Here is a 27,937-nt window from a genome sequence, read left to right on the forward strand (position 1 = left end):
TGATTCTGTGAACTGGTCAGCTATTTAATTCAGTTAATTTAAATACTCCAATCGAAAAATTACATATAGCAAGTGCTTTAGAAATTTGACACCTGACTTTTGACAGTTTTTTTATTAGATGTTATAATTATGATTACTACTTCCTCACTCCATTTCAATTTGCTTAATTTTATATTTTAGTCCGTCTTGATAAATTCAACTCATTACTATTTTAGAATGTGATTTTTCCACTTGAATTAATAAATTTTTACTTTCTATATTCTCTCAAAATTTAATTTTCAATTATCAGTCATAATAATCTAATAAACTCAACTTTTTAATATCTGTCTCATTTCTATTCAGTAAATATATAGGGGCAAAGGAATAATTTCATAGGTATTCTTTTAGGTCAACAATTCGTTTTGAATCACGTGTTTTGGATTAAATTTTATTTTCATGTTAATTTTTACATAATTATAAATTTATTTTTTAAAGTCATATACTTCTTCTGGTTTTTAATAGTTGTTACATTTTTATTTTTTACGCTATTCAATGTACAATTTTAATCTTTAAATATCTTTAAATTTATACGATAATTTTTTTAAAAAATTTATATTATAAAAATATACATTAAGACGAATCAAACAAGATTTCAGTTAAGTATATTTTATATCATAAGTATATGCCAAATAAAATGATCACTTAAGTATATTTTATATCATAAGTATATGCCAAATAAAATGAGCCTGTTGCTATAGAAATTGTAAAACATCTTAAAATATGATTCAGACAAGTCAGATCTGATCCATCAAGAAAGTAAAACACAAACAGCTAGAGCAAACCAAAAAGTATTAAAAAAATAAATAATATTTCAATTAAGAACATAACGGAATAGAAGTATGTATAAGCTATGTATACAGCGCTTGCACTAACATCACATTTAAACACGATCTCTAAAAATTCATTTTCGTTCATAGTTCTTGTACCTTAGAAATTTCTTTCAGATTCCTAATTCTGTAATTCATTTCACATCGTGATGATCTTCGACGAACTGTTTTTTGCATTCTCATAAATCGGTAGCTTGACTTTTCGTTCTTCTGTAATATTAATTCCTTCATTGTATTCAAATCAACAATTTTGTTCGATTGTTTGACGATTCGATTTTATAACAATGGCGGCTGCTAATGCTCCGGTTGTCATACGCGAAATTCTTACGGTTAGTTAGTCCTATAAATTTGTTCCCATCCATGGTTTACTTCGTGTTATTTGCCATTTTTGTAAAGCATGCATGTTGATCTTGGTTTACATTGAGAAAAATGGCTAGATCTGGATAAATATTGATGTTGTGCAATTATGATTAGAAGATTGGTAAAATGCAGTTTCGTAGGGTGCTTGTTATGGATTAGTGATGTGATTGAATAATGACATAAATTAGGAAATTGTTTGAAGCTGTTATGACTTTTTTTGTTTGATTTCCTGCGATTGTTTGCAGTTGCCGAGTATTGGAATAAATCCACAATTCATCACATTCAATAATGTGACGATGGAATCAGAGAAGTATATATGTGTGCGAGAAACTGCACCGCAGAATAGTGTTGTTATTGTTGATATGAATATGCCGATGCAACCATTACGAAGGCCAATCACGGCGGATTCTGCTCTCATGAATGCGAATACTCGAATTCTTGCGTTGAAAGGTTGGATTGATATTTCGGTAACTCATAACAATTGAATCATACTGAAATCCGTTAGTGTTTTTTTTCTTTGGAATTCCTTGTGTTGATTGAAGAACATGAAATAAACCAAATAAGATACTATGCTTCCGTATGTGCTGTTTGTGATACTAGGTGATCTTTTTAGTTTTCTAGAGGGCGGTTATATTTTGTAGGTTTTTTTCGAATGTGCACAGTAAATTGCTGAAGGTAGTTCTCACTTAAGACTTGCTAAAATTTTGCTTTTATGCGAAGCTTGATGACTATTATGAAGATCTGTAGTTTATCATGTGCAAGTTATTTACATTGTTAGGTTGACGAGTGTGATCAATATGACCAAAGTCTTGAGTTATCCTTAGGTCTTATATAGGACTGTATATGCTTAATGTGGAAGACTTATATGTTCATAATCCATTCAAGAAGGGTATTGTGAGCTTGTTCAGTGGGAATTGAGATCGACGAGATCATTTAAATGCCTATTTATCGATTGTTTTTGAAACAATTCTAAACACCTGCTACGAATTATTTGCTTCGATATTGGTTAAGTGGACATAGGTTTTTGTGTAGAACATTTGGAATTATTGTACGTTATGTTGAGGTATACTTGTGTTTGATACTTCTAGCTAGCTGTTTTTAGTTGTTAGTAGGCTTTCTTCCCATGTTTGATCTCATTTTCCTTGTGCTAGATGGTCCTTGTAGCTCATGTTTAATTTTTACTCTCTTCCTAAAGTCACACTCACACTTTGACCAATTTTTAAAAATTACATATTAAATAAAGCTCGGCAATATGATACACATTGATACAAGTCTAATTTTCTCGAATTCCTGATGATTATCTTTTATTTATAAGATGTGATCAAAGGTATGTATTGTAAGGTATTCTCGAGTGTGATTATGGAAGCGAGGTTCTTGATGATACAATGATTTGAAGGACGAATATGTGATTTTCCAATGTGGGGACCCAAATGTTCAGTCCGCAAAAAATTGACAGCCTGATTTGTTAGATTGATCATGTTTTAAACATATTGCACTGGAATATAGGAGAGTGTTTATAAACTGTATGAGATTGGTATAAAGTATGCCGAGTTTCATGGCTCATGTCATGGATTTTGTTCATGTAAAGTTATCTCGATATGAAATGGAAAAGTAGGTTTGTCATGAACTTCATGCGGTTTCATGATATTTGAATTGAGGTATGATGAACTAGCAGTAGTTTCAAATTATTAGTTTTCAGCACTGAGATGTGGGTTGTCAGTGAGGAAGATGTTAATACAAAAACAATTTTTAATTTGGTCAGATTTGTTATGAGAAACTGCTAGTGTGACTTTTAACTCATATTCTTAGTCTAAATTTCCAAAAAGTGGACTTAGCTCATATAGAGAATTTTGTATACTCGGCTTTTTTCAAAAACGTTCATGTAACCCATATATGTTGCTCACCTGAATGATATTTATCCTTCTCGTGTATTGAGTTTTCAATGAAAAAGAGACATTTTTATGATTTTTTATGGCCTTTGTGTAGCTCAACTTCCCGGTACCACTCAGGATCATTTACAAATATTTAACATTGAATCAAAAACAAAGGTGAAATCACATCAGATGCCTGAGCAGGTACATGTTTGTGACCATGATAGACCCTATTATGATGGGTTGTAGTGCATCTTTCCTTCCAATTATATTTGTTGTTCTTTGAACCCATGGTATTTGTTTTTTTTTTTTTTTTTTTTTTGGTGTAGATTGTCTTTTGGAAGTGGATTTCTCCAAAAATGCTTGGACTTGTGACACAAACATCAGTCTATCATTGGTCAATTGAAGGTGGGATGTAGTTTTGACTATTACCTCATCGAATCCCCTTATACTGTCGTATTAGTTGTTGGTTGTTTAATTTGATTATTTCATTGACATTTTTATGACGATTAAAATGCAGGGGATGCTCAACCTGTAAAAGTTTTTGAAAGGACTGCTAATTTGGCAAACAACCAAATAATTAACTATAAATGTGATCCTTCTGAAAAGTGGTTGGTCTTGATTGGTATTGCACCTGGTTCACCAGAGGTACAGAAACTTATAATCTGGTTATTTCTGTTGCGCTCTTATTGCTCAAAGGCTTGTGTTTTAAATGGTTCATGTGAGGCTGGCATTAATGGATTGACCCAACTCAGTCATGAGCGTCATATATAAAATACTTCTATGAAGATTTTTTTTTTTTTTTGAAAATCTATGTACTCTGTTGCATTATGAAAACTCAACTTTGTTATTGTTTTTTTTTCATCCGGTAATCTCAACTTTAATTTATCTATGTGCTCCCTTGCATTGTCATACAATAATTATTCTTTTTTTTTTGTCACACTAAAAACTTTACATTTGATAGTTGATACATTGTAAAGTTGGTGCATAAAATATATTTTTTTATATTGCTATTTTATGTTATCCTATAGTCAATTATGATGAGTGATTGTACCAAGTACATACTTGTGTTCAACCTGAAAATTGTTGTTGAGAAATGATGAAATCTATTCTGAAAATTGAAATGAATAGGAGAATCTAATATTTTGGTATCAGAATGTCAGGCTCTAAGATGGGCTTAAAATTTATTGAGAAAATGTGAAGCTTCATAGAGTTTATGGACAAATATTATTCTACTTCTTTGTAGGAAATAATGTAGTATGCATTATTGTTGTCCTCTTTAAAATAAAACTATGTTGGTGTTGGGACTGAATGGAATTAGTACCAGTAAGGTTGTTTATCAGGTCGTGATTTAGGTTTTGGGGGTGTACTTTTCTCATAGCCATAGGTGTATACTTTCTACTTTTATTGCTTTTGTTTGTTTGAATTCCTGTACTATCTTAATGGCATTTTCTTATTGTCAGTATAGTGTCAAGCACATATTGTCAAGATTTGTATGCTTAATTGCTTCTTCTGGTGTACAAGTGAAGGACACCTGTTGAGTGTGCAATTCTTGTTTCTGCATAACAGCTTGATTTGGTCTTTTAAGCTTACTTTTGTTAGTGATGTTTCAGTTCAAGATCAAAAAAGTGGATTTGCTTTTCTCTTTCTTTTGTCCAACTCTGCCTGTTCACTAATATAATTACAATTGCTATGTTATAGAGGCCTCAACTTGTCAAAGGAAGTATGCAGCTTTTTTCTGTGGATCAGCAGCGCAGTCAAGCTCTTGAAGCTCATGCTGCATCATTTGCTTCATTCAAAGTATAATTTTTTCACTTTTTTGCTTTCTTGATGTCTCTCATATGTTCAGTATTCCATAATACTTCCACATGGTTCGTAGGTCCCTGGAAATGAAAATCCCTCTACTCTTATCGTGTTTGCTACAAAGTCCATGAATGCTGGCCAGGTTACATCTAAGCTGCACATCATAGAGCTCGGTGCTCAGCCAGGTTTCCCAAATTGCTTCTTGTTCTTAATGTCCACTGTTTTCTTCATGTGAAATTTTATGTGTTTTGATTTAGTTTTCTTTGATTCAAGTATCTCCTTTATGCCAAACTTTTGTCACTTTTTGTTTCTGTACACTCATTGCTAACAACGATATATTGCCTTTTTAGAAATGGGTAATTTAAAATATTGCTAAAATATAGTTTTAGTCGATGTAATTCTTTTTTGCCTGACATAATCCTGAACTAACCAATTATTAATGCATTTAATCCTATGTTTATCCTCACCAATATATGTGGTATTTCTATGTTCTGATCTTTGTATAATATTGACAGGAAAAGCAAGTTTTACAAAGAAACAAGCTGATCTATTCTTCCCTCCTGATTTTGCTGACGATTTCCCAGTAGCAATGCAGGTACTAATCTAGAGTGTGTCAACTTATATTTTAAGCGCATTGAAGTGCTTGTTTCATTGTCAGTTCTATTCCTTGCAACTCCATATGAACTTTGCGTCAATCTTTTCTGCAGATATCCCAAAAATATGGTTTGATATATGTTATTACCAAGCTTGGCCTGTTATTTGTGTATGACCTTGAGTCTGCGAGTGCTGTTTATCGGAATCGAATTAGTCCGGATCCCATTTTTTTGACATCAGAGGCCACGTCTGCTGGAGGTTTCTATGCCATCAACAGGAGGGGGCAAGTGCTTCTTGCTACCGTTAATGAAGCTTCTATTGTTCCTTTTGTCAGTGGCCAGGTAACGTTTTGGACACTTTCGTTTTAAGATTTGAATAAAATTATTAAGCTGCTACAGAGAGTAACATACTAATGATGTTCTTGGGTTGCTGCAGTTGAACAATTTGGAGCTTGCTGTAAATCTTGCCAAAAGGGGTAATCTCCCTGGTGCGGAAAATCTGGTAGGTTGTCGGATGGCTTTTCAGTTTTCCGATGGCACTTTTTTAATCATTCAATATTTATGTATTGGTTTTTTGAAGTTGAGTGTTGTCTCACATTCTTTTTTGCCGATGTTAATTTCTTAAAAAGCATTTCAGCTGAATGACTCAAAACAGATGGCTTGTGTTATTTTGCTTGGCTATGAAAATCCTGCAATGTTTAGGACTGAACAGTGAACACTAAACAATTCTGTAAAGAAGAAAGGAATTATAATAATTTATATTTTTAAAGAATTTATTTAAATGTTTTTGAAGCCGTTGGAAATTTATTACTAGTGGCATTTTTGTTATCTCTTATAAGAACTTTTTGGTATCTCTTTGTGTTTTCAAGGCTTTTTTTTGGCCAATTGAGAGTGACAACCGGCACATGAACTTTTTGTTTATTTATTTTTTTTGAAGGAAAAGGTATGCTAATATATTTAAGAGTAACGTCCGCAAGGAGAAAGTTGGTAAGCCAAAGAGGACCACCATCAAGTCAAAACTTGTTATAAGAACTAGGAAAAGCCCATCGAGCAAATCTATGAGCCTCATTATTGTCTTCTCTAAAACAAATACTTAAAACAACTGAATCAAGCAAACTACTAAAAGACAAAATGTTATCTATAAAAACTTGAGAATGAAACTTTGTTGCCCTTCTCGGTTAATAGCTTCAATCACATTTTTGGCATGGACTTGTTAGGGCTATCAAGAGTTAGAACGATGGAGACCTTACAATAGGTCACTACAGGAAGAAATTTAATGAATTGATTTAGTTTTGGTTCATGTACTCGGGCCCATCTGTAAGGATTAAGGCTTTGACATTATTGTATTAAATCAATTATAGTTACTTATCCTGCTAACATAGGCATCGATTTATATTTCATAGTGAAATTACCATTGTTGATGCTTTAGTTAAGTAGACTTAAGGATTAATCATTATAAAATCACTTAATAGACTCTAGGATTGACCTTTTATTTAGGAATGTCTCATTTCCATGTACCTTAAGGGATTACGGCTTTGGCGTTATTATTGTTGCCTTTCATACTTTCATGTAAAAACTCTTCTTAAAGAAGTGGGCAACATCTCTAAAGCAAAATCCTTCTTGATTCACTTTTGTGCTTCATGTTTTAGGATTTCAACCTAAACTTTGTTGATTCTGTTTGCATTTGTTGATCGTTCTTTATGTTCAATGGCAAATGCAAAAATTTAATTTTGTTGTTGTGCCTTACCCTTGGAATGTTGGGTTCAAGGTTTAACAGAGGCGGAATTTTGTCTGTTATTGCTGAGTTGCCATGTTGTACTGTTTTCAGGTTGTCCAACGCTTTCAAGAACTTTTTGCTCAAACAAAGTACAAGGAAGCAGCTGAGCTTGCTGCTGAATCTCCACAAGGAATCTTGCGTACTCCTGACACAGTTTCGAAGTTTCAGGTGGGAGAGTAGCTGCAAGACTTTGTATTTTTTTTCATTAGTATTGATGATGGATCACATGTTCAATTTGGCATCTGCTGCATGTGTTTTTTTTAATAATTGGGTAACAACAACTTATGACTGTTGTCTGACTTGTCTCTTCTTATTTTTCTAGTTGGTCTTACTTCAATCTGCACCATCTGTATTCACCTTTGTCTTTGATTCTGTCCGACCTCATTCCTGCGTAAAGACATACCATGGAAGCAATAGAAATAGCTTCATACTCGTTGATGGAGTACACAACTTTTTATACTGCAAACATTAGAGAAAAGAAAAACACTAGCGATCCTTTTGCATGTCTTAGATTCTTAGTTGTGGCCTCAGGCATCTTGGTTCTCTTCATATTTCTTGTCATCCCTAAGGTTATCTTGATATAAATCAAAAGTCAAAACTATAAGCACTTGTGGAATCATTGCTAAGGGTCTGTTTGGTATTATTGTGATTTCTGTTTTTGTTTTTTTGATTTTTAAAGTCATGTGATATATGTCCTCTAATGAATTAAAAATTAGGCAAATTTATTGGGAACATGATTTTGAAAACTGATAACCACCTTTTCTGGTTTCCAATTTTTGGTTTTTAGTTTTCAAGAAAATTGATTACCGGAAACAAAAAACGTTAACAAATTCATGTATGTTGAAGTTTAATTATATCAAAGATTTTGTCTTTGTTCTTCGTATTGATTAGATATTGTATATTATTTTTATTTTTAGTTTTAAAGTTCTTTGGTTTCAGATTATGATGAACTATAGTCAAATGAGGTAATAAATTATGTGCGCTTCTTATCTTTGTGACGTTTCAGATCACCTTTTTTTAATCAAGGGTAAATCAAAAACTACCTTTTTGTTATCACAAGGGTAAAGTCGCAAACATCTGACCTCACAAATCCTGCCTACATAGTATCCTTGTTGGAGCCACCTAACGACCTTTGGGGTAATGGAATGTGCGCGCTTCAGATTGGATAGATATATTCAAAATTATTGATTACGATAATTTGCACAACTTTGACTGTCTATAATAGATAGCTTTGCTATACTCAATCTTCTTTTGAGATGCACAATATCCCCTTGAAACGTGATCACAATTTTGTTTGTTACTGTTACTATGTGGTTTGTGCTAACTTTTGGTGGTTTATCATTGCAGAGTGTTCCTGTTCAATCAGGGCAGACACCACCTTTGTTGCAATACTTTGGGACACTTCTGACCAGAGGAAAACTCAATGCATTTGAATCCTTAGAACTGTCCCGCCTTGTTGTGAATCAGAACAAGAAAAATCTTCTGGAGAATTGGTTGGCAGAGGATAAACTGGAGTGCACCGAGGAACTTGGAGATCTAGTGAAGGTACTTGTTGTTATTATATGGTTTTCTTGTACTAATATCATTGCTCGTTACTATAGAGTGTTATCTGATGTCGTGGCCTCTTTTTTATCTGACAGACTGTTGACAACGATCTCGCCTTGAAGATATACATCAAAGCTAGAGCTACTCCAAAGGTTGTTGCTGCCTTTGCTGAGCGCCGGGAATTCGACAAAATTCTCATTTACTCGAAGCAGGTAAGAGGGATCCTTTTATCTTTAAGCATTAATTCATTTTGAAGCCTATTAATTTTATTCTCCGGGTTAGCCTATTGTGGTTCTTGCATTACACTCTTGTATGGGCTATAATGCAATCTTTAAATTTCTCTTATTCATGTAGGTCGGTTATACACCAGATTACTTGTTCCTTCTCCAAACTATTCTTCGACAAGATCCACAGGTGTTTTCATCTTCTTCGACATACCCTTTTTTTTTGCCTGAAAAGAGCCCGTTGTTATTTTACCTTTTCTTAATTACTAATGAAATGATTTTTGGTAGTTTGTTGTAATTGTTGCATATTTATCTATTTCGCATTACAGGGTGCTGTCAATTTTGCACTGATGATGTCTCAAATGGAGGGAGGGTGTCCCGTTGATTATAACACGATTACAGATCTTTTTCTTCAGGTGTGGATTTGATTTCGGTTTTGTGTTATTTATCATTATATATATATATATATATATATATATATATATATATATATATATATATATATATATATATATATATATATATATATATATTTGGAATTTGAAGCTGGGAGTTCTATACCTATAATCTCCTTGCCATCTTGTTTTAAGGAAATAGCTTTCCTATGGTTGTTACCGCATTCATTTTTTCATCCAGCAAAGTATGAAGTGTGAACCCTTTTCTCCCCTTGTGTTGCTCAGAGAAACTTGATCCGCGAAGCAACTGCATTTTTGCTTGATGTTCTAAAGCCAAATTTGCCAGAGCATGGTTTTCTGCAAACGAAGGTATGCCATAAGTTTTGTTGACTGTATAGTTAAGATATGTTAACAATCATCTGTAATAGCTTAGCATTTGACTCATGGATTATTTATGAAGGTTTTGGAAATCAATCTTGTTACTTTTCCTAATGTGGCTGATGCCATTTTAGCAAATGGAATGTTCAGTCACTATGATCGTTCTAGAGTTGCTCAGCTTTGTGAAAAAGCTGGTCTTTACATACAAGCTCTTCGGGTAAATAGTCTTCAAACTTTGTTTTCTTGGTCTTAATCCATGTTTTGAACTGTAACTCCTTAATGATTTGTTTTAATTCTGTTTGCTTGCAGCACTATACTGATTTACCAGATATTAAACGTGTTATTGTGAATACCCATGCAATAGAACCACAGGTCTGTACCATAAACCTTATTTTATTTGATGTACTTCTAGTGATTGTCATGTTGTTGATATTTTTTCCATGCGCAGGCACTTGTTGAATTCTTTGGGACTCTTTCTCGTGAGTGGGCACTAGAGTGCATGAAAGACCTTTTACTTGTCAATCTCAGGGGCAACCTTCAAATTATTGTCCAGGTATACTTATTATTTTTTGATATTCTAATACACTATGAATATGACTATAATTACTACAAATATTGTTATGGCTATTACTAATTGTGTTTTTATTTGTGTGTTTTTAATTATAGTTTTGTATGCTCATTGATTATTTTGTCCAATTACAACAGGCCATTATGGTCGGTCAAAGTTTATTTATTTTGGTAATTTCAAAGTCTATAAACTGGCCTTGGTAAAAGTATAATTTATACAAAAAGTGGTAATTGGTAATCAACAACTATTACTCAGATATGGCCATTTTGGTGATATTCTGATGACAAGAGATGGCATAGACTTTGGTTTTCTGTTGGCCAATATATGTGTACTTTACACCATGCAGTACTATACTTTTAATGCTCTCGAGACTCTGCTCCTAAAATACTAGAGGTGGCCAATGGGAGGGTCAACCCTAAAACGGACCTGAATTGGAAAATTCAGGGTGGCACAGGTCTAAATACTTAAATAAACAGCACGCGACCAGGCACAGGCACAGGCAGAAGCCAAATCTGAACTGTCCCATTCTTGAACTGGTCATGAACGGACCGATTCGTCTATGAACTGGCTTGTGTATTAGCTTTTTGTGTATGTCAGTTATTTAAAATTAGGGTTTGAGTGATTGTATTTACTAATAATTATGATACTCTTTGTAAGTTAACCATCAATTTAATCAAGGAAAAATTACCTAATAATCCACAACTTATTCATGATTTTCCTACAATATTCTCAACTTTTGATTAACCTTGAATAATCCCAACTTCGAGGGGTATTTTCCTTAGGTGAACCCGGTAACCGGATGACTTGCTATAGCGAGTTTTATTTTTTTAAAAAAAATAAAAGAAAATAAAATGTCGAAAAAAATGTTAAAAAATGTGCAAAAAAATTTTATCATTTTTTTATTATTCGGAATTTTTTAGTAAATTTTCAAATTAATTTTTAATTTACTATTTTGGTGAATTACCTACTATAGCTGGTCATGGGGTTACCCAAGTTTACTCTAGGCAAATACCCCTAAAGTTGGGATTATTCATAGTTAATCAATAGGTGGGATTATTGTAGAAAAATCATGAAAATGTTGGATTATTCTAGGTAATTTTTTCTTTTATTAATAAAAATAAATGAAGCAAAACACATACTTAAATCAAGTTCATTCTTTGTTTTCTTCATCAATCACTCCCTAGCATTGATGTTGGTTGATACCATAATTTAACAAACTAAAAACCATACCCGAAATTTCATGCGTTGTAAACGTGTAAAAAGACTCTGTATTGAGGAATATCATATCACATGCATTCGAACTATATTTGGATTTACGATAATCGTTGCCGTATCACTTCCGTTACTACATTAGCGTGTTCGTTACCGCGATTGCGACTTTTGCCACATTTTTGCACTATGTTAATGAAAAATTGAAGCCACACGGGTTTTGTTCTGCTCATATTTTGTTTTTAAATTTTTTTAAAACATTTATTGATGAATCAGCATGAATGTGCTCAAAATTGACTAAGCTTGAAAATGAATTAAAATGATTTTTGACTGGGCTTTTTAGTCGAATCGACCCGAAACTGGTGGGAACCTCTTATGGCCATCTCTGATAGTAATTAATCACTTCAAAAAAGAAAATAAAAACACATAACAATGCCAAAACTATATTACCAAAAATTTGGGGTCGACTTCATGAACCAAAACGAATAAACATGAGAGATCGTCAATAATGAAGATTTTTTGGCTTTAGCCTTTATCTAAAAAACTAAAAAGAGTTAATTCCAATGATCGTGCATTCATATCTATTCAGTACTTGTGCAAATATTATTTTTTCATGTCATTCTTCACTCAGGTAATCCACGTCATTTTTGGCTATCTATTCCTTTTCTAAGTTCCTCAAAATTGAAAAGGAATAAAAAGAAATTAACAAAGCATAAACCCCTTTAAAGAAAGCACGGACTACAATGTGTTTTACTTCATGGTGTATATTATAATTTGCATAGGTGGAAAGAGCATGTCATAAGCACAATAACTATATGTCATCAATTTTAATGCTAAGCTAGCATGATGTCGTATTGCTAATTCAAAAAATGTTTATGTTTTTGTTTACGTTTGCAGACCGCTAAAGAATACAGTGACCAGTTAGGAGTTGATGCATGCATAAAACTCTTTGAGCAATTTAAATCATATGAAGGACTATATTTTTTCCTTGGTTCATATTTGAGCTCCAGGTATTATCCTTCTACTTGTGTGGCTCAATTTCTGAGTGTTGTATCATGGCAATTGACACAATTCTTATTATCAATGCAGTGAGGATCCTGATATTCACTTTAAATACATCGAAGCAGCTGCTAAAACTGGACAGTTGAAAGAAGTGGAACGAGTTACTAGAGAGTCCAACTTTTATGATGCTGAAAAGACGAAAAATTTCTTGATGGAAGCCAAGCTTGTTGATGCACGTCCACTAATTAATGTGTGTGATCGTTTTGGTTTTGTTCCTGATCTCACACACTACCTATATGTAAACAACATGCTTCGATATATTGAAGGTTATGTTCAGAAGGTATGCCATCTAATTAGTAGGGTTGCTCTCTGTTGGTGGATTTTTTCTTTTAGATGCTTGAACTTTGCTTATGCAGTATACAATTTTATCTGACGAGATCCCATCTTGATATGTTAGGTCAATCCGGGGAATGCACCACTAGTTGTTGGGCAGCTGCTTGATGATGAGTGTCCTGAAGATTTTATCAAGGGTCTGATACTCTCTGTTCGGTCTCTCCTCCCAGTTGAGCCGCTTGTGGAGGAATGTGAGAAGAGGTGCTGACATGGTGTTGTATAATCTTACCATTGGTTCACTGTTTTGTTGTTTGCTTTCTCATTTTTTCTTGTATGCTTCAGGAATCGACTTCGTTTGCTCACCCAATTTCTTGAGCATCTTGTTGGTGAAGGAAGTCAAGATGTTCATGTGCACAATGCTCTGGGAAAAATTATCATTGAGAGTAACAACAATCCTGAACATTTCCTCACAACAAACCCATACTATGATTCACGTGTTGTGGGTAAGTATTGTGAGAAACGTGACCCCACCCTTGCAGTTGTTGCTTATAGGCGTGGGCAATGTGATGATGAGCTTATCAATGTCACAAATAAGAATTCTTTGTTCAAGCTGCAAGCAAGGTTCGTGACAGGATTTTATCTTAACCTTCTCATGGTTGTGGTATAATATATTGAAGGTGCTTATTGGTCATTCTGATATTTCAGGTATGTTGTTGAAAGAATGGATGGTGATCTTTGGGAGAAGGTCCTCAATCCCGAGAATGAGTATAGAAGGCAGATCATTGATCAAGTGGTGTCTACTGCTTTGCCTGAAAGCAAGAGTCCCGAACAAGTTTCTGCTGCGGTTAAGGCTTTTATGACAGCTGATCTTCCTCATGAGTTGATTGAGCTTCTTGAAAAGATTGTTCTTCAGAACTCGGCATTCAGTGGAAATTCAAATCTGCAGAACCTCCTAATTTTGACAGCCATCAAGGCAGATTCATCCAGAGTTATGGATTACATCAACAGGCTGGATAACTTTGATGGACCTGCAGTTGGAGAAGTGGCTGTTGAGGCCCAGCTCTACGAAGAAGCATTTGCAATTTTCAAGAAATTCAATCTGAACGTGCAGGCTGTTAATGTGTTATTGGATAACATACAAAGCATTGACCGGGCTGTGGAGTTTGCATTCCGAGTTGAAGAGGATGCTGTTTGGAGCCAAGTTGCTAAAGCTCAGTTGAGGGCTGGGTTGGTCAGTGATGCAATAGAGTCATTTATACGTGCCGAGGATGCCACTCAATTTTTGGATGTGATTCGTGCTGCTGCAGATGCAGATGTTTACCATGACTTGGTTAAGTATCTTCTTATGGTTAGGCAGCAAACCAAGGAGCCTAGGGTGGATGATGAACTCATTTATGCTTATGCTAAGATTGATAGGTTGAGTGACATTGAGGAGTTTATACTCATGCCAAATGTTGCCAACCTCCAACGTGTTGGTGATCGCTTGTTTGATGAAGCTTTATATGAAGCTGCAAAGATAATTTATGCTTTTATATCCAATTGGGCAAAGTTAGCTGTCACCCTGGTGAGGCTAAAGCAATTCCAAAGTGCTGTTGATGCAGCAGGAAAAGCAAATAGCGCAAAGACTTGGAAAGAAGTTTGCTTTGCATGTGTTGATGCTGAAGAGTTCAGATTAGCTCAGATTTGTGGTCTTAACATTATTATACAGGTACTACTGCTATATTCCAAGCCAAATGTTACATTCAGGCTTTCAGCTGTTGTTCAAGTTAGTAAAGCTTATTAGGTTGTGATGAGGTAAATTAAAAAGTTACTCAAGTATATCTACAGTGATGTTTTGATCGGAAATAACTCAAATTGTTGAATATGCATTGCTGCATTCCTGAAAAGTTTTTTTTATGAAGAAAAGGGCTCCATTTTTTGTTTTTATATAAGAATGTCATAAGCTTCAATAAGCTATGTCCATATGCCTTAAATTTGATATTAATCTATTGTAATGATTTGTATTTTCTTTTTCTTCACGGTACTAGGGAAATCATCTTATTTGTTTCAAAAAATTTTAGGTGGATGACATGGAGGAGGTCAGTCAGTATTACCAGAACAGGGGTTGTTTTAATGAGATAATTTCATTAATGGAAAGCGGTCTGGGATTGGAACGTGTACACATGGGCATTTTTACCGAGCTGGGAGTACTTTATGCTAGATATCGCTCTGAGAAGCTTATGGAGCACATCAAACTGTTCTCCACTCGTCTGAATATTCCCAAACTTATCCGAGCCTGTGATGAACAGCAGCACTGGAAAGAGCTTACGTTTCTGTACATCCAGTATGATGAATTTGATAATGCTGCTGTTACTGTAATGAATCACTCTCCCGAGGCTTGGGATCACATGCAGTTCAAGGATGTTGTGGTGAAAGTTGCCAATGTTGAGCTATACTACAAAGCTGTACACTTCTACCTACAGGAGCATCCTGATCTTATTAATGACATGCTTAATGTGCTGGCTCTTCGCCTGGACCATACACGTGTTGTTGACATAATGAGAAAGGTTGGTTAGTTTTTCCTCTTTGCTTATAAATGAATTGCCTTTGATGCCTCAGAGTGTTTGGAATCCTATTTAATATTGATCATGTTTTTTTTTTTTTTTTTTGGGTAGTTGTCAGGGTAATCTTTTCACTAAATGTGTATCTCTTGTTTCACAGGCGGGTAATATCCATCTTGTGAAGCCATACATGATTGCTGTCCAAAGCAACAATGTCTCTGCAGTGAATGAGGCACTGAATGAAATATATGTGGAGGAGGAAGACTATGATAGATTGCGAGAGTCAATTGATTTACATGATAACTTTGATCAGATAGGACTAGCACAAAAGGTGACCTGCTTCTAGTATTGACTTGACTTAGTAGTGCTGTGGCAGGTTTATACTGTTGTTTCATAAGTCAGACACCGAGCACATTTTTCTCGCACTTACATTGCTATGTTTATGACAGATTGAGAAACATGAACTTCTTGAGATGAGACGAGTTGCTGCTTATATCTATAAGAAGGCAGGTCGATGGAAGCAGTCTATTGCACTTTCTAAAAAAGATAAACATTATAGGGATGCAATGGAAACATGCTCACAATCTGGTGAACGTGAGCTGGCAGAAGAATTATTAATTTATTTCATTCAGGAGGTATGTTTGTTTGTCTTTTTTTTTTATCTTTGTAATTTTTTTTATTGAGGACTACTTGCTTGGCACAAACTGGCTTGCAAGATTCTTTATGGGGTTTTATTTTCTCACTATATTAAGGTTTGTTTTCCTTGGAGGGGAGATTGAGGGGCTAATGATGGAACAAATAGTTTTGTGGTTATATATTCATTATAGGTTATGTTCTAAGTGCAAGACAAGAATTTTTTTTTAAAGGCCAATTTGTTCGTCAATTATTACGGGTCGTTTGGTCATTGGTATTAAATGGTGGTAATGGGAATGGATTTAGTGCTAATTTTGTAAAATATGTTGTCATTTTTGTTTTGCTAAAGCTCTCATCTTCAAGCATTTGTTTTTTTTTGTTTTCACAGTTGTCCATTACCACCTAATACCACCTATCCAAGTAGTAGTGGATAAGAATGATTTTGGTGAATAAAAAAGTGATTAGAGTACGACAAGTATAATCATAAACCTTGTCAAATAGTTTTTCTAGAGAAATTACATTTAATTTACATTACTATTTTCACCATTTAATTAATACCAATAAGTAAACGGGCTGCTAGGGTAATATCATAGCATTTACTCTCTAATTGATCCATTTTTTTTCATTACCAAGTTTGCTATTAGCATCAACAGGTTGATACATCTGACCGTTATTGAAACCTACATTTTGTGGTATTAGTAATGGACTGCAGTTGTATTTTTGATTGGCCTCCTTGTTTCAGGTCATCTTTTGTTCACTGTTAAGTGTGTCTTTTCTGGGGTTAACTTCTATTGAGTTACTTTTGCAGGGGAAGAAAGAGTGCTTTGCTGCTTCCCTTTTCATTTGTTATGATGTCATACGACCAGATGTTGCCCTTGAGCTCGCCTGGATGAACAATATGATTGACTTTGCCCTCCCATATTTGTTGCAGGTAATTGTTTTGGCTTTCCTAGTTTTCATTGTAGTCAGCTGTGCTGAGGTCATAAGTGCCACTGTTTAAGGCTTAATGAAATTGGGGGGGTATATTTAAATTGTTGTCTAAAAATTCTAATATATGATTCATTTTAAGTTTGCCCCATTTATATGTTTAATTATATATATTATCTAACAAATATAATGTTCCTTGTAAATTTTTGATAGATAACTACTATCTTTGGAAAGATATAGTATGCAATTTTTTCAACAAAAATAGTTCTTGTTTTATTGCTAATATTTTTAAACAATTAGTTATTGCCAACTGATTGCTTGTTTTAGATTTTTCGAATATTTCATTGCAAGTTTTGGGACAGCATATGATTTCAAGTTTAAAGTTATTGTTTGAATTAAACCAAATTATTTAACAAAACAAAAGTATTCTGTTTGAATTTTAACCAAACTAAGTAACCAAACAACAATATTCTTTATCATTATTGATTTACAGCAAGTGTTTAGAATTTTGATAGTTCATTAAAGCTTTATTATTTACTCTATCATCTAAATAAAATCATTACGTACAGTTAACTTGTATACTCTGTTTGATGCAACTTACCTTCTAAAAATAAACTTCTTTCTCTATTTGATCAAGTGTTAACTTGGCGATTTTAGTTTAGAGGTTGAAAGAGTTTGAATATGTTAAAATAAACGCATAATAGGAGTAAGATATAAAAAGAATGTATGATTTACTTATTCGAAGTCATCAATAATGAGAAATTGCAAAAGTTATCATGCCATAGAAACATTAATTTGCTGCCATTCCTTGACTGTTTTCCTGCAGTTTATTCGTGAGTACACGGGCAAGGTTGATGAACTCATTAAGGACAAAATTGAGGCTCAAAAAGAAACAAAAGCAAAAGAACAAGAAGAAAAAGATGTTATTGCTCAACAGGTAGCTTCATATGATCTTTCGTTCACTACTTTCTTGTACCCTATGAAGTATCACAAATTCATCCATGAGACAATAGATGGGTAAATAGTCCAATAAGGCAATAATAAAAATTATTAGCATATGATCTTCTTGTTTTTGATGTTGTCTCATCGAGAGACGCTCTCTCATAGAAGTAGCTCATAAAGTATTTATAAACTAATATGTTCGTTTCGTGCAGAATATGTACGCTCAGTTGCTGCCTCTTGCTTTGCCTGCTCCTCCAATGCCTGGTTCAATGCCTCCACCACCAATGGGAGGTTATGGACCACCGCCTCCCATGGGAGGTTTAGGCATGCCTCCTATGCCACCCTTTGGAATGCCACCAATGGGAGGTTACTAATTTCCACACCCCTTCAAACTTCTAACCCGTCTTGCTTCACCTCAAATTGTTGCGCTGGTGCTTGAGAATTTCTTGTCTGCTATACTAAGTTCAACAATGAAAGGGTGATTAAAGAATAATGTTTTAATCTTTAAATTCTTTTACGTGATTATATTAGTTGTACATTTTTGTATTATCATATTCATTCTTTTGACAATGAGATTATTATTTTTGATTGCTATTCTTTGTACCTTGTAAGCAAGCCGAAGATTCTTTGGAATTGCTAATTGATTTTGGACGGCTATTCACAATGTTAATCTTAATTTTAAATTTAATTGATTTCGTTTATAGACGAAGTTCTTTGAATTTCTTAGTATTTTACCTATAGTATAATATATTTTATAACTTTTAAACAATAGTGCAAATGTACATTATGGTTACCAAGTTTAAATTAGTATTTAAAAACAAAAATAACATGTTATGGCTGAATGCAAAAATACTCTAAGATGAAGTATATGTAGTCAATATTTATGTATTTTTGAAGTTCCAATTGTAAGAAATAAAAACATTAGTGAGATTTAGAGATATAAAGTAGGTTTGAGGGAGTGAATCTTTATTTTTGTTCGTTTTATTTAATTTGTTATATTCTTATTTATATAAGTAGTACCTATAGGTTTATATATTTTTCGAACTCAATTGTAATGCAAGCATGCATATTTATAGTACAATTCATGTAAATTATTCCTATATTATTCATTCACTAATTACCATTATTCATAAAGATAAATTTCCTCACTCCTAGGCATTCATCCATTACTAACATTACATATAATTTTTTATTTTCATTAGCCCCACGAGTCGAATACTCGAAAATGGGTTGAATATAGATCAAAAAATTTGGACTCAAATCTAAAGGAACCATAGGGTCTGAAAAGGTCAAATCCAAGTCAATACACGGATTCAAGATCCATATCCATCCCCATTGTAAATCACGCGCAAATGAAAGAGACATGGCAAAGTGGCTAAGTCTATCAAGAAAATGAAAATTTATCTAAACTTTAGTTTAGTGCCACAAACGCCTACACCTTCTTGGGGGAGCTCTTATGGTTCAGCTTTGGCTTTCCACCTTCCAATGATGGCGGTTTCTCTCCACTCCGTCGTCTCTTTTAATTCTGTGGGTATTTTCGCTTTTAATTCCTTCTCTCTTTTCTTCTTTTACATGCTTGATTTCCTTTTCGTATGCACCAAACCTCGAACGCTTGATCTGAGATTAAGAAAACTTTTAGCTACGTAGAGTTGGTTGCTTGATTTCTTGTTATTTACTATTTTTTGTGTATTTTTTATACTAATTTTGTGTAAATTTTGTTTGTAGTTTTTTCTTTTTAATGGTTCTCAAGCTGAAGAAATTGAACAAAATTTGATGTTATGGAACCATAGTTGCACTGGGATGATGTAGCATGTTTGAAAATTAGTTAGGGATTTGGGAAATAACATGAATATAATTAGCAAGGTATGAGAGGATTTTGGAATTCTTACGTTTTCTTACCCTAAATTATACTTCAGTATAGTATTGGTTATGTTGTGGTTTTATAAATCCAAAATAGATTGATTAGATAAAAAGAAAAAAAAAAGCTAAAAGGGGAAGTTGTGATTCATATACTAGACAGCTTAAGGCTGAGCTATAGTAGTCACAGCCATATTATAGACTATGTGCACTTGGTGAAACGTAGCTATTACCTGTTAGCCGTATAAGTAGATGTAGCTGTGGGTAGCTACAGGTATCTACGGGCTACAGTGTACAACTGTAACTAATTAGATATTGAGATGTCTAATAAGCTTTGTAAATTAAAACTGTTCGGTTGAAATGGCGTTTATAGTACTTGTTAGAGTATGATTTGTTTGAGAAAAAGTAGAGAAAATCTTAAAACTAATCTTTTGATTTTGGAATGCTGCAGACAAAATACAGTGTAAAGTCTGTGTTTTTCTCTTGTATATTTTATAAGGTAATTACAATAGTATTTATACACAAATTATTTAATTAGGTCCTAATTACACTAATAAAGTGAAGACTAATTACACTAATAAAGTGAAGATGCTTGATGTTCCAAACAGAAGAATTCAAATGGACTTTCTAACACTCCCCCTCAAGTTGAATGGTAGCATCCCTAACATCCAACTTGCTCAATGCTTGATTAAATACTCGTGTGGAGACAGCTTTTGTTAAAATATCGGCTAGTTGATCTTCTGACCGAACAAAGGGTAGGGTTACCACTTTTCCGTCAAGATGATCTTTAATGAAATGCCTGTCTATCTCTACATGTTTAGTTCGATCATGTTGCACTGGATTCTCAGATATTCGTATGGCTGCCATATTATCACAGTACAACTCACAACTTTTCTCGGGGTTATACCCAAGTTCCTTTAAGAGTTTTCTGAGCCAAAGAGCTTCAGTTATACCTTTTGCAATTCCCCTGAACTCTGCTTCAGCACTGGACATAGCTACTACCTTTTGCAGTTTGCTCTTCCAGGAGACTAAGTTCCCTCCCACAAAGGCAAAGTAACCAGAAGTAGATTTCCTACTATCACGGTCTGCTCCCCAATCTGCATCTGTGAAGGCATGTAGATCTAGGTGTCCATGATTTCTATACAAAACCCCTTTTCCAGCAGTTCCCTTTAGATATCGCAGAATTCGGTATACAGCATCAAGATGCTGTTTCTGAGGCTTATGCATGAACCTACTAACCACTCCCACGGCATAGGCTAAATCTGGTCGAGTATGAGCCAAGTATATCAGTTTCCCAACAAGCTTCTGGTATTGAGTTTGGTTTGTCAACTCAGCATTCTCAAGGATCTGGAGTTTATGATTCATCACCATAGGAGTATCAGCAGGTCTGCAGTCAATCATACCTGTTTCTGTCAAAAGATCTAAGATGTATTTCCTCTGTGATATAAAAATTCCCATTCTTGATCTAAGCACTTCAATTCCCAAAAAATATTTCAGACTTCCGAGATTTTTCATTTCAAATTCTTTGAACAACTTGCTTCTCAACCGTTCTATTTCTTTTTTGTCATCTCCTGTTATAATCATATCATCAACATATATAATAAGGCAGGTTACTCTCGTGCCTCTTCTCTTCAGAAACAGAGTATGATCTGCATTACTCTGTTTGTACCCAAATTTCTTCATTGCCATTGTGAACCTCCCGAACCATGCCCTTGGTGACTGTTTTAACCCATAAAGAGCCTTTTTTAGTCTGCACCCTTCACCTTTACTAAAACCACGTGAGAAACCTGGTGGAGCTTCCATATAAACCTCATCAGACAGATCTCCATGAAGAAACGCGTTTTTTACATCAAACTGATACAAGGGCCAGTCTCTGTTTGCTGCAATCGAGAAAAGAACTCTAATGGTGTTGAAGTTTGCTACTGGAGAGAAGGTCTCATCATAGTCTATCCCATGAGTCTGTGTATACCCTTTAGCTACTAGCCTCGCCTTATATCTCTCAATGCTGCCATCTGCTTTGTGCTTAATTGTAAAGACCCACTTACAGCCAACAGGTTTTTTTCCAGAGGGTAATATGCACTTTTCCCAAGTGTTGTTCCGGATTAGTGCATTTATTTCATCTTCCATGGTTGACCTCCAGTTTTCATTCCTCAATGCCTCTTCTGTTGTACCGGGAACACCTTCTGAGTAAAGAGCTGTAATGAAGGTTTTTGCTTGTATAGACAAGTTACCTTCCCATGCTTTGTTCATAGGATATTTTGAACGTTGAGACTCAAACTCTGGATCATACCTCTTTGGGGGAATACCTCTTGTGCTCCTAGGTGGTAGTTCATATCTAGAACCCATTGAATGATCGGTGTGGGATTCTACATTTTCATTATCAGAAGGTATATCGGTAGAATCCACACTTTCCCTGTCAGCAGAATCTACATTTTCACTGTCAGCAGAATCTACATTTTCAGAATCTACATTTTCACTGTCAGCAGGTTCAGGTATCCAAGAATCATTAATATGGCCCGAGTCTAAAGCACGTACCTCAATGTTCTCCTGAACTGGAGACTCAGACACAGTAGAAACAGGCATAATATTGGTGAAGTCAGACTGTGTAATGTTATCAGTTGCCTTCGTGGTATCGCCTACTTGTTCTTTTGGGACGAGATCACTCAGTCTTGGGTAGACTAGCCAACTCAGATCTATACCCTCATTAGGTGTCTCCCCCTTAGATGGAAGGTGGCGGTAATAGAACTCTGTTTCAACAAAATCACAATCCATGGTAACATATAACCTTTTATTAACTGGGTTGAAACAGCGGTAACCTTTTTGAGTAATCCCATATCCCACAAAAACACACTTAACAGCCCGTGGTTCAAGTTTATTCCTTTCTCGTTTAGGCAAATGAACATACACAACACAACCAAAGACCCGAGGTGGTAATGAATGAGTAGAAGGAATATTAGTATGAGTCTTTAGGGTATCTAACGGGGTAGAAAAATTTAGGCTCTTTGTAGGTAGGCGATTGGTAAGGTAAGTGGCTGTGGCGACGGCTTCAGGCCAAAAATAAGCGGGGACAGCAGATTCAATCATTATGGCCCGGGTTATTTCCAATAGAGTTCGGTTTTTTCTTTCTGCTACCCCGTTTTGTTGTGGGGTATCACGACATGTGGTTTGGTGGATAAGGCCATTTGTGTCATTAAAAAGATTCATGTCGACATTCTTATACTCAGTACCATTATCAGATCGAAGAATTCTGATTTGGGTTTGGAATTGTGTTTGTGCCATTTTATAGAAAGAGACAAATGTCTTATAGACATCAGATTTGTTTCTAAGGAAATACACCCAACTCATTCTAGTGCAATCATCAATAAATGTAACATAATATAAAAAACCATGATTATTGAACGCGGGAGCTGGTCCCCACACATCTGAATGAATTAAAACAAAAGGTTTATCAGTTCTACTATCACTGTTTGGATAAACGTGTTTATGACTTTTAGCAAGGATACAAGCTTCACAATCAAAAGAAACATTGGAACTGGAAAGATTAGGGAAGAGTTTCTTAAGGTATCCTAAAGACGGATGACCTAATCGCTTATGCCACATCCAAAGCTGCTGTTCAACCGTCCCGCGAACAAGCATTGCTTTACCTTGGTGAGGCATCTGAGTAACATAATACAGTCCTCCCTCCTCAGTACCATGCCCAATAATCTCCCCTGTCTGAGCATCCTGAACAGTACAACCAGAAGAATTTATGTTAACAATACAGTTTAATTCTTTTGTCAATTGGCTAACTGAAAGTAACTTATGGGATAATTTTGGTATGAAAAGGCAATTTGATAATTTGATGTTATCTGAAATTCTGATAACACCCAATCCCTCTGTTTTAACCATCTCTCCATTGGCTGTTTGTACATTATTTTTTCCTGGTGGGAAAATAGTTTCAAGGTCACTGGAATCAAATGTCATAGTGTCAGTTGCTCCACAATCAAAAATCCATCTGGGATTTTTATTCGGTTCACAAACTAGTCCTAATGTGTTTTTATTTTCATGATTCACGTTTTTTCCATTGGGCTTGAAACGAAATGGGCTAGGACTAGGGCCCTTAGGGTTACGTGTGGAATTAGGGCATGACAAAGGGCCATATAAATTTGATTCAAGGATACAAAACGACATACCTCCCTCCTTTGCTTTCTCTGCCATACCTGAAGCAGCAAGGGAGGTTCCACAGCCTCCTCCCTCTCCTCCGTGTTCTCCACCTGTTGCTGGTGCCTCACTGGTACCCACGGCCACCACGCTCTTCTTTTCTCCTTTCCTTTTCCGATCTCCCCACCATTCCGGGTAGCCGATAATCTCGAAACACCCCTTCTTGGTGTGTCTCGCACCTCCACAATGGGTGCATCTGAGTCCTGATTTCTCATCATCTCGACGGAAATTGGGTTTCTCCGTTCTTCCCCTTACAGTGAACCCACCACCAATTCCCGATGACTCGATTTGTGAGGGTTTTGGTGGTTCGGTTCTCATAATACCTCGCCGGTTTATCTCTCTTCGTATTATTGCAAACGCCTCCTCTGGTGTTGGAAGAGGTTCACGATTGAGAATATCCCGTCGATCTTTATCAAGGGTTTCATCAACCCCTGCTAGGAATTGATACAATCGGTTTTGCTGGGTTATTTGATTGTAAATCGTTTTGTCTTCTGGACTGTTCATCGGATTTGGTGAACGTCTGTCAATCTCCTTCCAAACTCCGGTAAGTTTGCTATAGTATACTTCGATTGGATCTCTTCCTTGCTGGATTTTGTTTGCTTTGACCATAAGGTCGAAAATTTGGAGCCCATCTTTGGTCCCGCCGTATAAAATTTCGATCCCTTGCCACAAATCTCTCGAGGTAGGGTAATCCAAGAATTGATTTTGTAACTCTGGATCTATATTTCCAATTATCCACGAGATTACCAAAGAATCTCGTTGTGACCATTTTGTGTACTCTGGATCCTCTAGGCTTGGCGGGGAGGCAGTGATGTGATTGAGTCTTCCCCTGCCGCCGAGTTCCAGTTGCATTAGCTTTGCCCACTTTGTGAAATTTGTGTGATTCAATTTTTCTGGGATTTGAATAGGTTGAAAATTCTGAGTTTCTGTGGTGGATTTTTTGGAGTTTAATTGTGCAAACAGTTGCATTAAATTTTCCATAGTGACCGGGTTTTGAATAACAGCTTTGTTATCGGTTTCCATGGTAGATGATGAGCCTTATGGGTTGCCGGCGGTCAGTGATCGGAACTGGCTCTGATACCAAGACAAAATACAGTGTAAAGTCTGTGTTTTTCTCTTGTATATTTTATAAGGTAATTACAATAGTATTTATACACAAATTATTTAATTAGGTCCTAATTACACTAATAAAGTGAAGACTAATTACACTAATAAAGTGAAGATGCTTGATGTTCCAAACAGAAGAATTCAAATGGACTTTCTAACAGCTGCAAATTGTAATATTTTGAAAACCTACTTGCACCACTAAAACAGTAAACACAACTTAAACTGCTACTTTACGGAATAATGACATTTTTTGGTAAAGTAAGTAGCATTTTAGCCTCATCAAACTAATAACAATTATTTAAACTGCCACGCCGAATACGACTTTAACATTGCTGCGGTTTTGGCGATTGAAGGGAAATTTCATTTTATGCATCCATCCATTTGTAGATTGTTGTCACATTAGCTGAGAGTGTATGCTCTTAAATTTGATATTTCATTACTTTAATATCATTAAGAAGCTATTACCGCCTAGGCAAGCTTTGAAGGGATTAGATGTATACAACCTTACCCTTGTTAGTGATGACAAAGAGGCTATTTCCTATTGATCATAGCAAACATCTACTACAACTTCACATGAGTAAAAATTACACATGATTTAATGAGCCTTTTTGATATAGTCCATCTCCGGTCTCATTGAATTGAAGGAAATTTGATTTTACTTGATGAGTTCTAATATTGTGGATGTACTCCACTGATCTATACTTGTCACTTATAATTTTCTACACTTGCGTTTTCGACCTTTTCTTTGCCTGGTTATTGGGTTTTTTGTTTGTCTTACCCTTGCGTTTCGGCTCTGTATTTATACTTTATAGTGCTTGAGGTTTTTAGTATAGCTATTAGAATGATAGAACTGGAGTCTTAATTAGGGGATCTTGGATTCTTTTTGTAGATTCCAATCACGCATTGCCTAACTATTGATGTCTTTTTATTGCCATGGAATGATCATTTGCAAGATCAAGCTCTCTGTATCTTCTAAGGAACTTGCTGCTGTTGGGGTGATAGTTCATGAATTTAAAAAGTCCAAACCCAGCGTGACTTTGGGATGATGCTGGCATCCAGTGTCTTTTCTTACATTGTCTAAAAATTATGTATTGGTGCACCTCTATACAACATCCCATTACCCAGATGCCATTAAGTGAGTCCCAAGTCCCACCTACGGTGGAGTTTGGGGGTTTCGGGGGGTCGGGTGTACGCAAGCTTACCATTGTTAGTGATAAGTGATAACAAAAAGATTGTTTTCGATTGATCCTTAGAGTAAACATCATCTGCAACTTCACATAAATACATAACTTAGAAGTGAACATGATTTAGTGGTCATTGTACTGTAGTCTACTATAATCTAAATCAGAAACTATAAATCCTTGGCTCCGTCTAAATAAAGGACACATATCACCTCTTATTTACTTGAAATTGTCTGAGAGTCAGGTGTCGTATTGGGTGTTGAAGAGTGTCCAATAAATGTTTTTGTGCTATGTAGAGTGTCGGATTCTAGTGTCGTTTGGCATCAACCCCCAACATATGGGGTTTAGTGAGGCTTTGGAGTTTCAGAGGGTCTTCCTCGGTTTACAGTCTATCAATTGCATCCTTCTACGTTATTCATATTTAGATTCTTACATTGGTGATCTTCAAAAAAAAAGATTCTTACATTGGTGATTGGCCTTCTGTCACTCTATAGGCTTTCGTAAAACTATGAAACGACTTAATAACACTCACTATGATCCCTCGAGATTCTGCTATAGGCATCTACTTTCTCTAATTTTCTGTCTACTCTTACATTTCGTTGTCATACCCTCTTACAAAACAAATGTGCAGGTCTCTGGATCCTCCATTAAATCGTGTGTTCCAAAAATCGATCATGTATCCAGTGCTTCCTTTTTCCCGGCCAAATCAAGGCGAACCATGAGGTTGAACAGAAGGCTCAAACATCTATTAGTCGCAGAGAGTGATCAAATAATTACAGACCATGGTGAAAGTTCAAATGTAGAACCCGTTCCAGCTTCCACAGATTCTTCTCCTCCAGCTATTCAATCCGAAAAAAATGTTGTCGCTGATTCCGATCAAGTGAACAAAATCACTTCTGATGTTGATGTGCAATCTGCACAGAAGAAAGTGCCACTAACCGCGCGAGAGAGATTAAGGGCAGCACGAGTTCTGAGTCGTTACTCAGATTCCAAGCCTTCTAAATCTGAAATGGGGCGTAGTGTATTGGATGCTTTGAAAGAGAGCGAGAAAGGAAAGAAGGGTCTTCCGCAAGCTCCTACAAACCTGTTTGATGACAGCAAAAGAGGAATGCCAAAGAAGGGTCTTACGTTTGATTTACCTGGAGGTTTCGATCTGTTTCTGATCGGGTTTTCTTTTGTTTTTATAAGCACAGTCATGTTTGCAACAACTTACATCGTATGGAAAGTTGGCGCAATTCATTACAATGAATTATAATATGGCAATTTGCTTCAAACAGAACATATAAATGTTTTGAATCATAATGTGTAATTTAGTTTGTATACATTACCCATCTGTGTTTTAATGGAAATAGATGTGTTACTTGTTAGAAAAATAACCCACATGTGATCCCACATCGAAGAATTAAGGAGAGGTTGACCATCATATAAGTTTGATGGGTTACTTTGCTATTATCAATTGGTTTTATGATGGAATTCCATCAATTTTATATGCGGTCAACTCTTTTCTTATGCAGGTTTTGTTGTGTACAAGTCCGTTAGCAAATTTATCATGGTATCCGAGTTGAGAGCTGATATTTCCGATCAACTGGAAACAAGAAATTTTGGCTTTCCATAAAAAATAGTTTA

At 35.3% G+C, this 27,937-nt stretch overlaps 2 protein-coding genes across 3 annotated transcripts; both read left to right on the forward strand.

Moving 5' to 3' along the window:
* The first annotated feature begins 861 nt into the window (after window positions 1-861).
* Window positions 862-18,670, forward strand: LOC130803072 (clathrin heavy chain 1-like). The gene is made up of 30 exons (XM_057667235.1): window positions 862-1,195; window positions 1,472-1,676; window positions 3,213-3,301; window positions 3,427-3,505; window positions 3,618-3,745; window positions 4,799-4,897; window positions 4,977-5,085; window positions 5,416-5,495; window positions 5,608-5,835; window positions 5,930-5,995; window positions 7,322-7,438; window positions 8,618-8,815; window positions 8,911-9,027; window positions 9,170-9,229; window positions 9,369-9,455; window positions 9,720-9,803; window positions 9,895-10,029; window positions 10,122-10,184; window positions 10,261-10,365; window positions 12,487-12,599; window positions 12,679-12,931; window positions 13,049-13,185; window positions 13,267-13,545; window positions 13,630-14,632; window positions 14,985-15,470; window positions 15,625-15,795; window positions 15,914-16,099; window positions 16,906-17,028; window positions 17,851-17,961; window positions 18,179-18,670. Exons 1-30 carry the CDS (start codon window positions 1,151-1,153, stop codon window positions 18,338-18,340), a joined length of 5,118 nt encoding a protein of 1,705 aa, XP_057523218.1. The 5' UTR covers window positions 862-1,150; the 3' UTR covers window positions 18,341-18,670.
* Window positions 18,671-19,210: 540 nt separating this feature from the next.
* Window positions 19,211-27,691, forward strand: LOC130803073 (uncharacterized). 2 transcript variants are annotated; one of them, XM_057667236.1, is made up of 2 exons: window positions 19,211-19,493; window positions 26,943-27,691. In XM_057667236.1, the coding sequence occupies exons 1-2, from the start codon at window positions 19,359-19,361 to the stop codon at window positions 27,564-27,566; spliced, it is 759 nt and encodes a 252-aa protein (XP_057523219.1). In that variant the 5' UTR covers window positions 19,211-19,358; the 3' UTR covers window positions 27,567-27,691. The 2 variants fall into 2 exon arrangements, with proteins under 2 accessions (XP_057523219.1, XP_057523220.1); XM_057667237.1 differs by lacking the exon at window positions 19,211-19,493 and adding an exon at window positions 19,548-19,829.
* Window positions 27,692-27,937: the final 246 nt, after the last annotated feature.

This window comes from Amaranthus tricolor, chromosome 16 (assembly GCF_026212465.1).
Source record: "Amaranthus tricolor cultivar Red isolate AtriRed21 chromosome 16, ASM2621246v1, whole genome shotgun sequence".
Lineage (NCBI taxonomy): Eukaryota > Viridiplantae > Streptophyta > Magnoliopsida > Caryophyllales > Amaranthaceae > Amaranthus > Amaranthus tricolor.

Excerpts from the sequence above, each read along its gene's own strand:
- LOC130803072 (XM_057667235.1), top strand. The coding sequence starts at position 1,151 with ATGGCGGCTGCTAATGCTCCGGTTGTCATACGCGAAATTCTTACG. Across the intron at positions 8,816-8,910 it reads AACTTGGAGATCTAGTGAAG|ACTGTTGACAACGATCTCGC; the intron begins GTACTTGTTGTT and ends TTTATCTGACAG. Across the intron at positions 17,029-17,850 it reads CCCTCCCATATTTGTTGCAG|TTTATTCGTGAGTACACGGG; the intron begins GTAATTGTTTTG and ends GTTTTCCTGCAG.
- LOC130803073 (XM_057667236.1), top strand. The coding sequence starts at position 19,359 with ATGAAAATTTATCTAAACTTTAGTTTAGTGCCACAAACGCCTACACCT. Across the intron at positions 19,494-26,942 it reads CCGTCGTCTCTTTTAATTCT|GTCTCTGGATCCTCCATTAA; the intron begins GTGGGTATTTTC and ends ACAAATGTGCAG.